The 15235-nt window shown below is 37.0% G+C and overlaps 1 protein-coding gene across 3 annotated transcripts in view; it reads right to left on the bottom strand.

The window, feature by feature from the left end:
• The window catches only part of Parg (poly(ADP-ribose) glycohydrolase), a 98820-nt gene that overhangs the window by 38600 nt on the left and 44985 nt on the right, over positions 1–15235 (bottom strand). For all 3 annotated transcript variants that reach the window (XM_048421409.3, XM_048421411.3, XM_048421410.3), the window contains 3 exons: positions 8595–8674; positions 4526–4586; positions 75–150 (listed from right to left, as the gene is read on the bottom strand). In XM_048421409.3, coding sequence (XP_048277366.1) covers positions 75–150; positions 4526–4586; positions 8595–8674 — 217 coding nt within the window. The remainder of the gene's footprint in view (positions 1–74; positions 151–4525; positions 4587–8594; positions 8675–15235) is intronic.

The following is a 15235-nucleotide window of genomic DNA, read 5'->3' as shown; positions in this document are numbered from 1 at the left end:
GTTTTCAAATATCCTTTTCTGTCAGAACTGGCAAGAGGCATCTTAATGTACATATACTTCTGATATTTACCTACCTGTAGCATGCCTCGGCCATTACCTTCTATGGTACCCTCGTACGTGACATGTAATCGTGTCAGGGGTTTTTCACATCTACAAAATAGAAGGTATTTTCTTAGATAAGTAATTCACAACACACACATCTGAAAATATGAGTGACTATGAACAAACAAACAAACAAAACCACCCCGAATCTCAAGAGCCAGAAATAATGTTAACAATCATGGTACTGATCATCTCAATTTTTCCTCACTCAAATATGCATATTTTCATTAAAGTGACAAAGAATATTATTTTCACCTACATGAAATTAATAATTAAAAAATTTCTCAAGACATAAAAATGAGAATATATGAAACCTTATTATCATGCTGGAGCCTGCAATTGCCTGGTTCTTAGACGAGCCCTATTTTCAATAGTTTGATAACTAGTGTTAAGAGAGGGGTGCCAATGGGATTCTGACCTATGGAATTTTTATATTAACACTGTTGACAGATAAACCTAACATTTGTAAGTAAGTATTCAGAAGGCACAATCATTTTCTTTTTTTCCATAATCTATGGTTACTGATATATTGTCCTGTGTTACATTGGGTTGATAATTTTATTGCATTAATAACGTTTAAAGATGTTATTCTTTTTTCTTAGTAGATTCACCTCCCCCAATTGCTATACTGAATAAAAAAGCTATCTTAGGTTATCATAAATATGACATATCTATTATAATATATGGATGCTAACCTAAATAGTACTCTTATATTGTTTTTGGAGTAGGTAGTGAATAAGTACACAAACAAAATACACACACACACTCTCACAGGCACACACACACATTCTCACAGGCATACACACATATACTCTCACAGGCATACACACACACTCACAGGTATACATACACACACTCTCACAGGCATACACACATACACACTCACAGGTATACACGCATACACACTCACAGGCATACACACACACTCTCATAGGCACACACACACAATTTAGAAGTGCTACATATTCCTGAGATTCACTAATGTCCTAATTTTATGAGCTCATAAATATTTGTGGCAAAATTCTAGCCTAATTGACAGATAAGCTTAATTAAGATCATTTAATACAACTTCTGTCTAAAAACTTTATTTGAATTAACTCATTTAATTGTCAGAATAACACCCAATTTACAAATGGGAAAAAATACAGAAAGCATTTAATTGATTTACTTAAGCTAGTAAATAAAAAGTAGTGAGATTTAAACCCAAGTAGCCTCTCATTGATCAAAACTCTTAATAGAGTATCACGCTTTTAGAAAAGATTATATAGAAAGTCTATAGGTTTGATTTTGTAATAACATTCTTACTGTATTCTTTTTTTTTTTTTTTTTTTTTTTTATTTTGAAGACAGGGTTTCTCTGTAGCTCTTGGTGCCTGTCCTGGAACTACCTCTTGTAAACCAGGCTGGTCTCGAACTCATAGATATCTGCCTGCCTCTGCCTCCCGAGTGATGGGATTAAAGGCATGCACCACCACTGCCCGGCTGTACTTTTATTTATCTTCTGTGCATATGTATGTTTGTGTGTGGGTGTTTGAGCCTTACTACTTATGTATAGGTCAGAGGACAACTGTGGGAACTGGTTCTCTCCTACATTCATGTGAGTTCTAGGAATGGTTGCAATTAGATAACTTTTAAATTTCCTCTCATGATCCTAGCTTCCTAGTCATTTTATTCAAAGGGGATATGAGGGCATATGATATATGGTTATAAGGATACAACTGAAAGACAAAGGGGCATGATCCAGGAATCTGTGAACTGTCAACTGGGACTACTTGGTTGGCAACATTTCTCCAAAGCAGAAGCTGGCAACCATGGGCATTGGTTCTCAATGTAATTAGGGAATAGCTACAAACTCGGTGTGGTTCACCTGAAAAATCCTTTAACCTCCTAGTAGCTCTCCACTTTTAGTCTCTGCACTCTTGCCCTAAGCACGACTAAAGTACCTGCTAACAGTCAAAGGGCTACCTGGAATATGCCACAAACAGACCCAGGAAAGCCTCTGATTGATTCCATGGCACCCATGCAGTCCCATACTCTTGGCAGTATCAACAATCTTTATTTCTCCTTCATTCTCCCTCTTTATTTATTTTATTATTACTTTTTTTTTAGTTTCTCAAGACAAGGTTTCACTGTGTAACAGTCTCAGTTATCTTAGAACTAGTTCTATAGACCAGACTGTTTTTTTTTAAAAAAAAATATTTATTTATTTATTTATTATGTATATAATATTCTGTCTGTGTGTATGCCTGAAGGCCAGAAGGGGGCACCAGACCCCATTACAGATGGTTGTGAGCCACCATGTGGTTGCCGGGAATTGAACTCAGGACCTTTGGAAGAACAGGCAATGCTCTTAACCACTGAGCCATCTCTCCAGCCCCAAGACTGATTTTGAACTCACAGGAATCCACCTGCCTCTGCCTCCCAAGTGCTGGGATTAAAAGCGTGTGACACCATGCCAGGCCACCATCCCTCTTTAAGTGTATGTATTTTTCTGGTCCTGTGGAGCCTGGGAGACTGACTTTAATTACATTCCCCAGCTCACTCATGAAGCAGCTAAAACAAACAAGACACCAATAAAGTAAAATTAAGTTAGAAAAGTACTATCTGCTTATCAGAGTTAAAGGGACAATTGGTCTCACATAGGGCAGTTACTATATTCTTTTCACAAAGCATCCACATCAGTATCTGCATTTCCACCTGTCATGGGGATGCTGGGTGCCCTTTATGTTAGTGACAGGCCAAACTGATACCACAGTGACATGAATAAAACATATGTGTTCCTCAATTCCTGTTTCAGCATAGTAGGGGAGCAAAGAAAAGAAACGCTCTTCACTCTAATCTGGACAGGAGACACAGTAGGATGTTCAGCTCAAGGCAACACATTTTAAGAGAAATTAATGAAATCAAGGTATGTCAAAGGAAAGTTTATAATCCAAAAATGAGTTAGTATACATCTGTGTCAAAGTTAGAAGTAAAGGTCAAGAAGGCAATTTTAAGGTATGTAAAAGGTCAAATGTTGAAGAACTTAACAAATCATATTCACTAATTGTAGTGTCAGAAAAATAATCAAGAACAGGGGAAGAGACTTAAAGACGACAGATGATTTTGGTGAACTACTATGTTAGATACTTCGTAGCTAACAATGGAATGGACTGTGCTGAAACAATGAATTTCCTATCCACGAGCCTGTCTGGTCTCCATCTATTGAAGGGATGGCAGAGTCACTGGCATTCTAGTGGGCTTCCTGGTTCGCCTTCATATCTAACTGCCATGGATCTAAGTACACATCTTTCCCGGCTCATGCCTGCTCTGTGTTCATGTTGTTTATTTCTACCCACTTCTCTCTAGTATGGATCATTTCAATCATGTACTCAGTCTGCTCAAGTTCTTCTTTCACAAACAAATATCTGTGATGACCACAGCATCACCTAAGCAGACAGGTCCCGTCAAGGTGACCACCTTCAGGGTTATTCTTCTTCATCAAATCTGAACAAAAATACTAACAATGGAAAAAAAAAAAGCCAGAAATGAGAGACATTTCTTAACATGAACTATATACCGAAATGTGCACACAATAAGTGTTATCATATCTTTTGTATTTAAAAAGCTGGCCAATATTTATTTAACCATTGTTAACATTGGAAACTTGCTCTAGATTGGGAAACATATTAACAACTTCCAAGTATTAAAAATCTTACAATTGTGGATTAACTCAGACTGGCTATTACTCTCCTCAGCTTTTCCAGATAAAACTTGAAAAAAAAAACTGTATTAAGTGGGGAATCAATCAAACCTCAAAATTCCTGACCTCCAATTCTAAAACACAGTAAATGAGATGTTTCTGTGTCCTGTCCTCTAGGAGAAGAATCCATGAAAATATAAAGGCTGACTGCACAGGGGGCCAGGGAGAACACTGACATTCACTTAGCAGCATCTTCGTATAGAAAAACCTCTCATCTCTGAACAAAATGTGTTCCAGAAGTCTAGATAAGGTCAAAAGATGAGAATTTTATTTAAAAGATATATTCTTATATTTAGAATATAATTCTTATTATAATTATATATTATAATTCTTATTATAATTCTTATAATTAGAAGCAAGGATGAGTCATTTATGGGAAGAGAGTCCTTGGATGCAGGGCAGTTAAGGGCTGAAAACTCATCTTTCCAAGAGCTGTAAAAAAATGATCCTATCATGATCAAATAGACTTTGTAATTCTAAGGTTGAATTTTGTTGTTGTTGTTGTTGTTGTTTTGTTTCTTTGAGGCAAGATCTATTAAAGTAGCCCTGGATGTCCTGGAGTTCGCTTTGTATACCAGGCTGGCCTTGAACTCACAGAGATCTGCCTGCTTCTGCCTCCTGAGTGCTGGGAATAAAGGAGTGTGCTGCCACCACCTGGCTTGATCATTAATTTTATTATTACCTTTCCCATTCTGGAAAATCTTCAAGACTCTGTCTTGTAAATGTCACTAATCCGGTAGGTTCTACAGAAGTCATAAAAGAAAACAAACACACAAAGTATTAATTTTGAGTTGACATACTCAACAAAAGAATCTCATTAACAGTATCTAAAAATTAAGTAGAAGAGGCTCAGTGTTGTACGCCTGCAATCACACCACTCACCCAGGGCTGCAGACAGGAGGATCAGAAGTTTAAACTCATCTTTAGATGTTCATTCTGTGACATACTAAATCTGCAGACAGGACACAGAGCTCAAAATAATGGCTAAAATGCTACCTTCTTAACATTGGGACCTCCCACAAAACAATAACCCTCACTAAGGAGGCTGCAGAGAGCAGTACAGTAGTATGATTTGAGAGACGTCATTTTTTTGGCTTTAAAAAGTGAAAAGTAAGAATTTAGGGAAAAGATTATCTATTTTTGAATGTAGCCAATAATTTTGGAGAAAAATATATTTTGGCTATATTTACTTTACTTTTCTTTTTTTTCTTTGCGTTGTTTTGTTTTTAGTCAAAAGCAAAAAATAAGTCAGCTGGCCAGAAGTAATCTGTCTGCTTCAGACCAAAGAACAAGCTAAAAGGCTGATGCCTTGTCTGCTGTCTTCTGAGGGGAAAAAGGCTCTTAAGCCTAAGAAAGAGATGTCAGAAACTATTAGTGGTAATGGCATTGAGTCCAATGAAAGTTCAGCAATAATTTCATTCTCTCATTCTTGTGGACAATTCTGTATTTCTTTACTCCCAGCAACATACAGAACAACTCAAATATTATGCAGGCCAGCAGTATTAGAACCAGAACTTTTTGTTAATATGGATATTAAAATAGTCTTTAGATTATTTAAGATAAATGCACAGAAATTTATCAAATCAAATATTCAAACACAAGAGAAACACTGAATACATATAAGAAACCACGGTCTAGCTTGTCATTCAATTACCTAGCAGAGAAATGAGGTCATTAAATGTCATTTACACATAAGAGAGACTAAGAGAAATTGATAAACACTGCAGGCAAGGCAAAAGAAGGAAGAGAAGGGGAGAATAATAGGGCTATCCAGATAGAAACAGTAACACATCCTTTTTTTGTTTGTTTTGTTTAGTTTTGTTTTTTTTTCCCCCGAGACAGGGTTTCTCTGCAGCTTTGGAGCCTGTCCTGGAACTAGCGCTTGTAGACCAGGCTGGCCTTGAACTCACAGAGATCCCAGTTCTGGGATTAAAGGCGTGCACTACCACTGCCTGGCAACACAATACCTTGAGAGCATGTTTAAGTCATCAAGTTTTAAATATTTAACCTATAATGTTCTTTATTTCTGAAGCTATATAAACTAATTTAATTCAGAAAATTTTACATTTTATAGTTCTGAAGTCCTTATCATGAATATTCAATACATATGTTTAACAAAACTGAGAAGTAGGTCCTGCTAGAATTATGTCTTATCCATTCTAAAACTATGTTTTGGTTTTGTTTCTTTCTGAAACTAGTTTCTGAAAGCAGTGTACTATTTTACAGTGGTGCTCCCGAGGTCTGGGTCTGGATTAAAATATAATTTCCCCCAAAAGACTGCTGTCTGCTTTAATAGTCAGCTTGAGGCATCACTGATTTGAAATTGGATTAAATCCTGTTGCAGGCTTTTGCAGACCACACCAGCAGTAAGACTGTAGGCCTGGCACTTGAAGCTTATGTTTCAAATTCTCAGAGCTTCTTTCTCCTCCTCTATCCAGAGTCACAGTTGAGATGTATAAGTTTCTGCTGTCTGCCTCTGCACGGCCAGGTTCATTTCTCCTTTATCCTTGACTAAGTGTACAGATGAATGATGCTACAGTTTTGTGTGGCAGCTCACCTATGACAGTTCTCCATTTCTGAATATCTTCTCCTTCTTAGAGAAATTATATGATGGAACCTCCTACCACACATGGTGTCTTGGAGCTTAATGCAATATGGTACTTTAAGCCAATTTCTGCAGTCTCTCCACAGCAGACTCCAGAAACTCTGCTCCATTCCCTTTCGTATTATTTCCCTCAGAGTCACATCAAGACCTAGAGTAACACTGTGCTGTATTTCTACAGAGAAGTAAATTACTATACACATTAATTTATACAGTAATGGGGGATGGGCAGAAAAGAAGCAACTTTTATTTATATAAATTTATTTATTTATATTAATTTCTTCAATCTAAGTTCCAAAGCTTATGAGGGTTAATGCATTTCTAGGTAAACAAACAAAAGCTTTTAAATTTTTCCTCAAAGTAAATGAAGTCTTAAAACTTAGAAAAGTCAATTAGCTTTTAGAAAAGGATTATATGATTTGACCCTCAGAATAGAAAAGTCAGCTTTCAATAACTTATTTATATCTAAAACATGTTAGTAAAAATAATTAATAGCTTGACCTCTCTTTTTCTTCTCCCCACCCCCCGTGTGTGTGTGTGTGTGTGTGTGTGTGTGTGTGTGCGCGCGCGCAGCGCGCCTGTGTGTGCAAGTCAGAGAATGTTAGGGCATTCCTCAGGTATTACCAACTTCTATTCATTCATTCATTCATTCATTCATTCACCCATTTGCTTATCTCACTGGCCTAGTAGGCTAGTTTGGTAGCTTGTCAAGTAGGTTAGGCTGGCTGGCCAGAGAATACAGGTACTAGCCCATCTCTGTTATTCCAATGCAGAGATTACAAATGCTCACCATCATGCCTGACTTTTTACCACCTCAACTCCCCAGCCCAAAGGTCACATTTTTAATAAATCATTCTAAATTCTAATTTAATTGTGTTTCTTATAAGCCTGAACAACCCTGTATCTTCCATAACATTTCTTTCAGTATAGGGTGCAAAATTAAATAAGTAAACTATAAATACTATTTTATTAAGAATACGGTTTTCCCCTTAAATTATCAAAATCTTCTTCACCAGACTTCTTTCTAAAAATCTGACCAGTATTTAGCAACATTGCATTGAAAGGGGTAATGACCTTAGAATGATTTTAAGACCTGATTTAAGACAATCCTCTAAGCTGGAAGACTAGAAAAGAAGAAAGCTCATTTCACTTGACCAACCAGACCTGACTTACATAGCAAGTCTTTTGGCTTTTTTATACCTTGTAGGAAAGTCTACATACTGGTGATAGCTAACATATTAAGTATGTATCCTCTTGCTTCATACCTGCAACTACCGTAGAGGTAATTATAATTATCCTTCTATCTCACAGATGAGAATCTGCTTTGAGGACAGTGAGATAGTAAGGTCCTAAAGAGGAAGACAGACATGTATACCTAAGTGTGACACAATCCCAGAAAAACTCTATGATGGGCTCAGTGGATGTACTGGTCAGTTTTTATTGTCAACTTGTCACAATCTAGAGTCACCTTGGGAGAAGGAATATCAGTTGGGGAATTGTCCAGATTACGTTGGTCTATGGCCATGCCTGTGAATAACCACTCTGCTTGAAGACTGACGGGAGGGCCCAGTCTACTCTGCGCAGTACCATCCCTGGCAGGTGAGCCTGAGCTGTGTAAGATGACGCAGTAAGTAGCGATCTGTCCTCGTGTCTGCTTCAGCTCCTGCTTGAATTCCTGCCGTGATTTCCCTTAGCGATGAACTGTCACCTGAAAGGGTAAGCTATAGCAACCCTCTCCCCAAGCTGCTTTTTATCATTCTGTTTATCATAGTTACAAACTAGGACAATGGGGCAGGAAAGAAGAATGACAGGAAAATAGAATCTTGATTTTATCTAAAAAAAGTAGGCCAGCAAATTTTTCTTTAAATAGGAAGTATCCTAATATATTTTCTGGTCATTATACTTTCTTTTGAAAGTCATTTTGGGTCACAACAACCCTAGGGTATTTATTTCAAAGTACCCAGGTCTAATTTCAGATATTAATACAGTATATATTTATGACTATACATGAACAGTATAAATCTAGGATATTATATTAAATCATTATTATTTAAATGTATTTGAACAAGCAAGTATACTTCAAAATATAAAAGGGTTGAATTTTTACCATCAGCATGAAAAATTATAGTTATGAATGAAAGAAATTTACTTTTCTCTGTGACTCTTCGGAAGTAGCAGAAGAGTGTTTTTAGTTTCTCTGGTTTCCTTGATGAACGTCCTTCAAACAAACTGAAAAAGGCCAGAAATAAAAGGATTAAAATGCTTTTGTAATTCATAAACACCAAATCTCTATTTTTAATCAAATACTAAAACCAAATTCTTCCAGAATCAGTCCTGGGACTTTGGAGAAGCAGAAAGCTGATGCGGATACCACGGGCATCTAGCGAGCATTCAACCTGCCTATCACCAGGCTCCGTCACGGGCAGCTGAGTCAACAGCAGTGCTCATCTCCCAGCTCGTCCTCCAGCCCAAACAAGGCACTGTTCTGTACCCAGGGACAATTCGAGCCAGTTAATGTCTTCATGGCAAATACTATTTATAATGTATAATATTACTAAGTAGTTATGTACCTAAACAAATGGTATCTCAGAAAAATCCTCATTCTGAGTACTTATAATACAAGACAGACAGCTATGACAAGACACTGGGACTGAATGAGCAGTCTTTGGTAATTAAACAAATCTTGTTCTGGACTAGATGTTTCTGTCTTCCAAATATTTGTGTTGACTACAAAATCCCCAACAAGGTTCTATTTGGAGATAAGGCCTATAAGGCTGTGGAGAAGGCTAAGTAAGGTCAGATGAGAAGATCTAAGTCCTACAGGGTTGGGTTCCTAAGAGGATGCAACGGGTGAGACAGTGAGAAAACACAGTCTATAAGACATGAGACACTCTCACCTCACACCGAATCACTAGCACCTTTATCTGGAACATCTAGCTCTCAAAACTGTCAAAAAATAAGCTTTGCTGTTTGAGTCACCGAGCCCATGCTGTTTTTTTTTATAGCAGTCTGAGTTAACACAGATCCTTTGCTTGGTAACAAAACCCAAGTCTTCTCTGTGCTGCCCAGTATCCAGCAATCTCGATATGCACTGCGTGATTCTATTTTCTTTGTAATGGCACGACATTGTTATTGTTAACATGTAATGCAATTTATCCAGAGGAAAAAAATGCAGGGCTTTAGAAGTGAATGACCCGGGTAAGTAGTTCATTATAAGATTTCACACAAAAGCACTTTTGGGCCTAAGACCTAGCTTTCCAAAGGCATTTAAAAAGCATGTGAAGATTCAGTGGCTATAAATAATGAAGATTTCCTGCCCCTAGTCATATATTCTGCCTTTAAATCCAGAAAGCCTTCAAGTAAAAGTCTTCTTTAGTAAGTGGTAAAATGGGTACCATTTTTCATGATTAGAAGAACAATCTTATATAAGAAAGGGGAAAGGCAATTTACAGAAAATCCTACAACTAAAATGAATTAGAAAATGGAAAGGAAATACAGCAAAGAATGTTGTGTAGATGGATCTGAATTCAGAGTCAACTTCTGGAAAAACATGTATGATCATTACCCAAAAGGAATGCCAATACTGCACAGTATTTTAATCTACCATATGCTCTACCTTAAAAAATAGTTTAACAGTACCTATAAGGTGAGTTTTACTCATTTCAGATTTGCTGTTCTAAAATAGTTACTACAAACATGTTTAAATCTAGCTGGCATCTAAAAAAGAGACTATAAAAACAAAGGTTTCCTCTTGGTCTACTCTTAATATGCCAACTAGGACAAAGTCTGTCTAAATAAAAATGACGATGGGAAGGAAAAAGTCACATGACAGTTTAATTAAACATCCTACATGAATAAGCATGATTTACTAAATAAATACCTTGATCTCTATACAAAATCCCCTTCTAAAATTACTACTTAACAGAAGAAAGGAGTATAAATAGAAAACACAGACATCATTTTTTTTAGAGATGATCTGATGTACTATACAATTCAACTAAGGAGGAAGTTCTTTAATATGACTATTACAGAAAGAAGAGAAAATGACTATTGTCCTTAAAGAGTAATTTCCCCAAAAGGAAAAATGATCCATATATGGTCAGCTACTTTTAAAGTCACATAAAAGCCCTCATATTTCATAACCATAATCGCAAATTATTAACCTTAGGAGCTCCCTGGGATTACAGACTTATTAGCCTGGCAATATGGATTTTTCTAGAACATTATATGGCTATTATTATCACTACAAATGAGAGTAACTATTTTATTTTACATTTAAATTTTAAAGGTACAGAGCTGGGCATGGTACGCATGTCTACAATCCTGGGACTTGGGATGTTGAGGCAGAAAGATCAGGAGTTCAAGGTCAACCTCAGCTAGTCAAATTCAAGGCTAGCCTGAACTACATCACACTGTCTCAAAAGAAACAACCAATCAGCTAAAGAGTGAAGCAAAAATACTCCCAGATTTCTATAAATCAAGCAGCACTTGTACATATTGCGTTTATTTACTATTCCAAGCCCAATTCCAAATTACTGTGTAACCAAATAAGATTTCTCAGATTCTTTTTTATGTAAACGGCAGTTTCTTTTTAAAAGTTAATTTCTATGTGTCTACATATATGTTACATGCACAAATGTCAAGGTGAATGTGTAGAGGTCCAAGGAGCGCTGTTGGAAGCCAGTTTCTAACTCCCTAGGGATGGAATTCATATATCAGAATTGTGTGACAAGCATCTTTCTTTCTGAGCCATTCACCAGCCTTTTCTTCCCATCATCATGCTCACTGCTGATAGCCCTGGCTGGCCTACAACTTGTGATGTAGACCAGGCTGACCTTAAATTCAGAGGTCCACCTGCCTCTGCCTCAGAGTGCTGGAATTAAAAGAGGGTACTATTATATTTCACATTCTTCATTTTCTTACAGAGCCAAGAAGGATCTCTCTCTCTCCTCACTCTCTTTCTGTGTGCCCGTGTGTGTGTATAAATGCAGTCATCAAGAGAAATAGGTTTAAATCTTCATGACGATTTTCCTGTTTGGTTCCACTATGCATAGCCACCCAAATAAAATGAATTATTCTGTTTTTGTATCATGTAAAAATAGCAGAATTCACTGGAAATAAACATGAAAATGTTAATATGAGATGATATACAATCTGAGGAGAGACTCTTGGGGATAAAGAGAAAAAACAAGGAGCTGCAGATGGAGCAGGGAAGGAAGAGTGAGGCTGACACACATGCGTCTGGGAGCAGAGAGGGTATGAGATACACACAAGAACAGACATGGATCTGGAAGTAGAGAGGGTGTAAGACAGACACAACAGAGTTCAAGGAGAGAGGAGGGGGCAACCAAGTTACCAAGTATTACCTGATTTTAAACTTTCTAACACCTTTCTTTTTTAAAGTAGATTTTTTCAAAACCCTGGGTGTGTATATATTTGAAGAACATTTTTCAGTCAGCAACATGTATACAAATTTGTACATAACCCAGGTCATAACAACCCTTGCCCATGTAGAGAAGATATTTACACATTTCACTACATGATAATTACAGATTACTTTTAGAAGACAATAGAAAAAAGTTAGCTAAGCAACCACACACATTTTATTCTAAACAAAACATTTTGCATTGTCAAGAGAAGAAGTCAGTAAAGGGTCAGGGAGTTACTAATGTGTATTTTTCCTTCCATACTTACAGAGAAACATGGTTAACTAAAATCTTCCCGAGTGGAACTGCTGAAAACATTACTGGAATTAGATTTATACACACACACACACACACACACACACACACACACACACACACACACACCACTTTAAGTATCAATCCCACTGGTATAAAGTAAATCAAGTTCAAAATAAAATTCACTTTAAAACAGAAGCAAGTGATAATATGGGATCTAGCCAGAAAGTCGTTCTTGGCTCCTTTGTGAAACACTGCCATATGGCCCTAGCAGCAATTTCAATTCAGGGAAGAGGCAGATGTAAAAGCCTCCTGGGCTGCCCACTGCTGAGACCCACAATTTATCTCTGACCATCTAGTTTCCATGTGATTTCAGAAGCATCAATGCTAATCACATTGGAAGCCTTTATATAAATGTTCAGGCTGAGAAAGGCAAGCAGGGGAAAAAGGTCAGAGGTATTTAACATAACTAAGCAGGCCTGGAAGAACACAACAATAAATAAAAGAAGGAAGGCTTATTCAATTTATTGACGTCAGCCTCCCACCACATACTTTTACCATTTTTTTTATTCAATCAAGTAGCTAGCTCTATCTCACTTGAGACTGAATAGAGAAACATACACACACTTTCTCTGTCTCCTGAATTGTCAGAAGTTATAAACATAAATACAAACCAGCAAACCAGCAAGCAAGGAAGGAAGGAAGGAAGGAAGGGAGGGAGGGAGAGAGGAAGGGAGAGAAGAAAGGAAGGAAAAATACTGTATTACTGGTTAACAAATGGCTTATTGTCCTCAATCTCCTAGAAATGGGGTGTGGGGTAATGGTGTGTGTGTGTGTGTGTGTGTGTGTGTGTGTGTGTGAGAGAGAGAGAGAGAGAAAGAGAGAGAGAGAGAGAGAGAGAGAGAGGACATGAACAAAATTTGTTGTTGCTTCCATTTCTTGGGCATTATCGGAGTACTCTGCTTTGGCAAGGTAGTCAGACATGAAAAGCACCACATCTGAGCATAAGACAGTGTTTAGGCCTCATTTCTATAGTTGAGGCAGATGCTTTCTGAAACATATACAATCTTCCCTGCCTGGAAACTCCCACAAAGAGGACAACAGTGAGCCACAACAGATACATCAGTGGGTAGAAACAGTCATTGTTCTTGTTGTTTGTTAGATTAGAGTCATTAAAAAAACACAACCTGGGGCAGGAGAGATGACCCTGGTTAAGAGAAGTGATTGCTCTTCTAGAGGACCCAGGTTCAATACCCAGCACCCACATGGCAGCTGACAACTGTCTGTAACTCCAGTTCCACGGCATCTGATACTCTTACATCAATACACCTAAAATAAAATGAAGACAACAACAACCACCAAACAAAAACCACACCACCTCTTAAGAGGAGGCAGGTATACACTGCTGAAGAGGACTGACCAGCAGACAGCTGGAAACTTGACCTGTGAACTGAATCTTGAAGGAGGAATAAAAACCACATGAAAAGAAGGGCAATCCAGAAAGTTATAAGATTTAAAAAACAGACAATTTCTACTAGGAACAAAGGATTTAGCCTGCCTGGTCTCTATAACTAGTGCACTTAACACACAGTAAGGAATACAGTGGCTGTTTGCTGTCTATTGAGCTACACAGAATATATACATTTTTTTTTGTTTGCTAATGTTCCCCTTTGTGTTGATAGTATAAACTAATTGTATGACAGGGATTTCCTCTCATGTTTTAATGTTTGTGAGCCCTTACTATAACTTGAAAATTATGGTAGCCTGAGAGTATTCTTTTTGTTTTTGTTTTTAGAGACAGATTTTCTGTGTCATCTAGTAGACCAGGCTGGCCTAAAACTCACAGTTCCCACCTGCTTCTGTCTACCATATGAGATTAAAGGTGTGTGTTACCTGGCTGAGTATTCTTATATTTAAATAATTTTGTATTTTTTATTTGCTTTAAAAATCCTACAAATGTACTTAAGTCTTAATTTTGATTTTTTTGAATTAAAAATATTGCATCAGCTCCTAATCAGCTTTATTCTAGAATTTTTCTCATCTCCAGGGAGAGAGGATGTTGTAACTGTAAGATTTAAAACAGGCCTTCGAAATTAGCACTATGCACTTGGGAGATTTATGAGTGTATTTCTGCACTGTCATGTCGAGCTGTCAGAAATTCTGCCTATATAAAAATAAGCTGCATTAAAAACAATGAGCAAACCCACTACCCAGATCTCAGACTCCAAATAAAAGGAATCAAGGACTCTTAGAAAACGGTTGGTTTCAGGGCTGGGGAATGGATAATATAACCTAAAATAGGTTACGACTCCAAAGGGAAGGTAATGCTCAAAAAGATGATGGGAACTTGCCAAAAGTGCTCAAGAGCGTATGTTTAAAAACTCTAATGACCAAAGAAAAATATAAATAGCAAAATGAATAATAATTGCATTAAATTTTATAATGTACAATAAAGATCATTAGTCTATTGGAATATTAAAAGAATTGGAGTTATGGGATGGATCTTCCTTATATAACAGAATTTTAGTTAATAAACACAGAAAATAAAATAGAAAAATTACAATAGACAAATACTATCATAATAAATGCAGAAAAGACCAACCAACAAATGCTAAAACTAGTGTGGAAAACTGTGAGCTCATCTGCAGTATTTTACTTATTTTACTAAGAAAGTAGGTTCTTTTTCACTGGGAGAACCCAGGAGACATTACCTTGGCCAGCTGAACCAACCCTAAGATGAATTATAAGCCCATTAATGTGAAGAGCTGAGGACAATTTTGTGATATTTCTGCCCAAGACCATGGCCTAGTCCTGTGCCATGGCTTACACATATAATCTTAGCAGCAGGAAGACTGAGGAAGAAAAACCACTGAGAATTTGAGGTCAGCCTGGTCTACAGAGTAAGAGAGATCTTGTCTCCAAAAAAAAAAAAAAAAGAAAGAAAGAAAGAAAGAAAGAAAAAGAAAAAAAGCATGACCTCATTCTCATTGTGAAATAACATTTGCCAAGTTCAGATGGAAAATGTTTTACAAGATAACTAATGAGTAGTCTTCAAAGATGCCAAAGTCATAAAAGGAAGGAAAAATTCTAAGGGACAGATGAAGGAATC

This window comes from Myodes glareolus, chromosome 5, assembly GCF_982192425.1.
Source record: "Myodes glareolus chromosome 5, mMyoGla1.1, whole genome shotgun sequence".
Taxonomy (NCBI): Eukaryota; Metazoa; Chordata; class Mammalia; order Rodentia; family Cricetidae; genus Myodes; species Myodes glareolus.
Note: the sequence above shows the minus strand (reverse complement) of the source record. Positions and strands in the feature narration are given on the sequence as shown.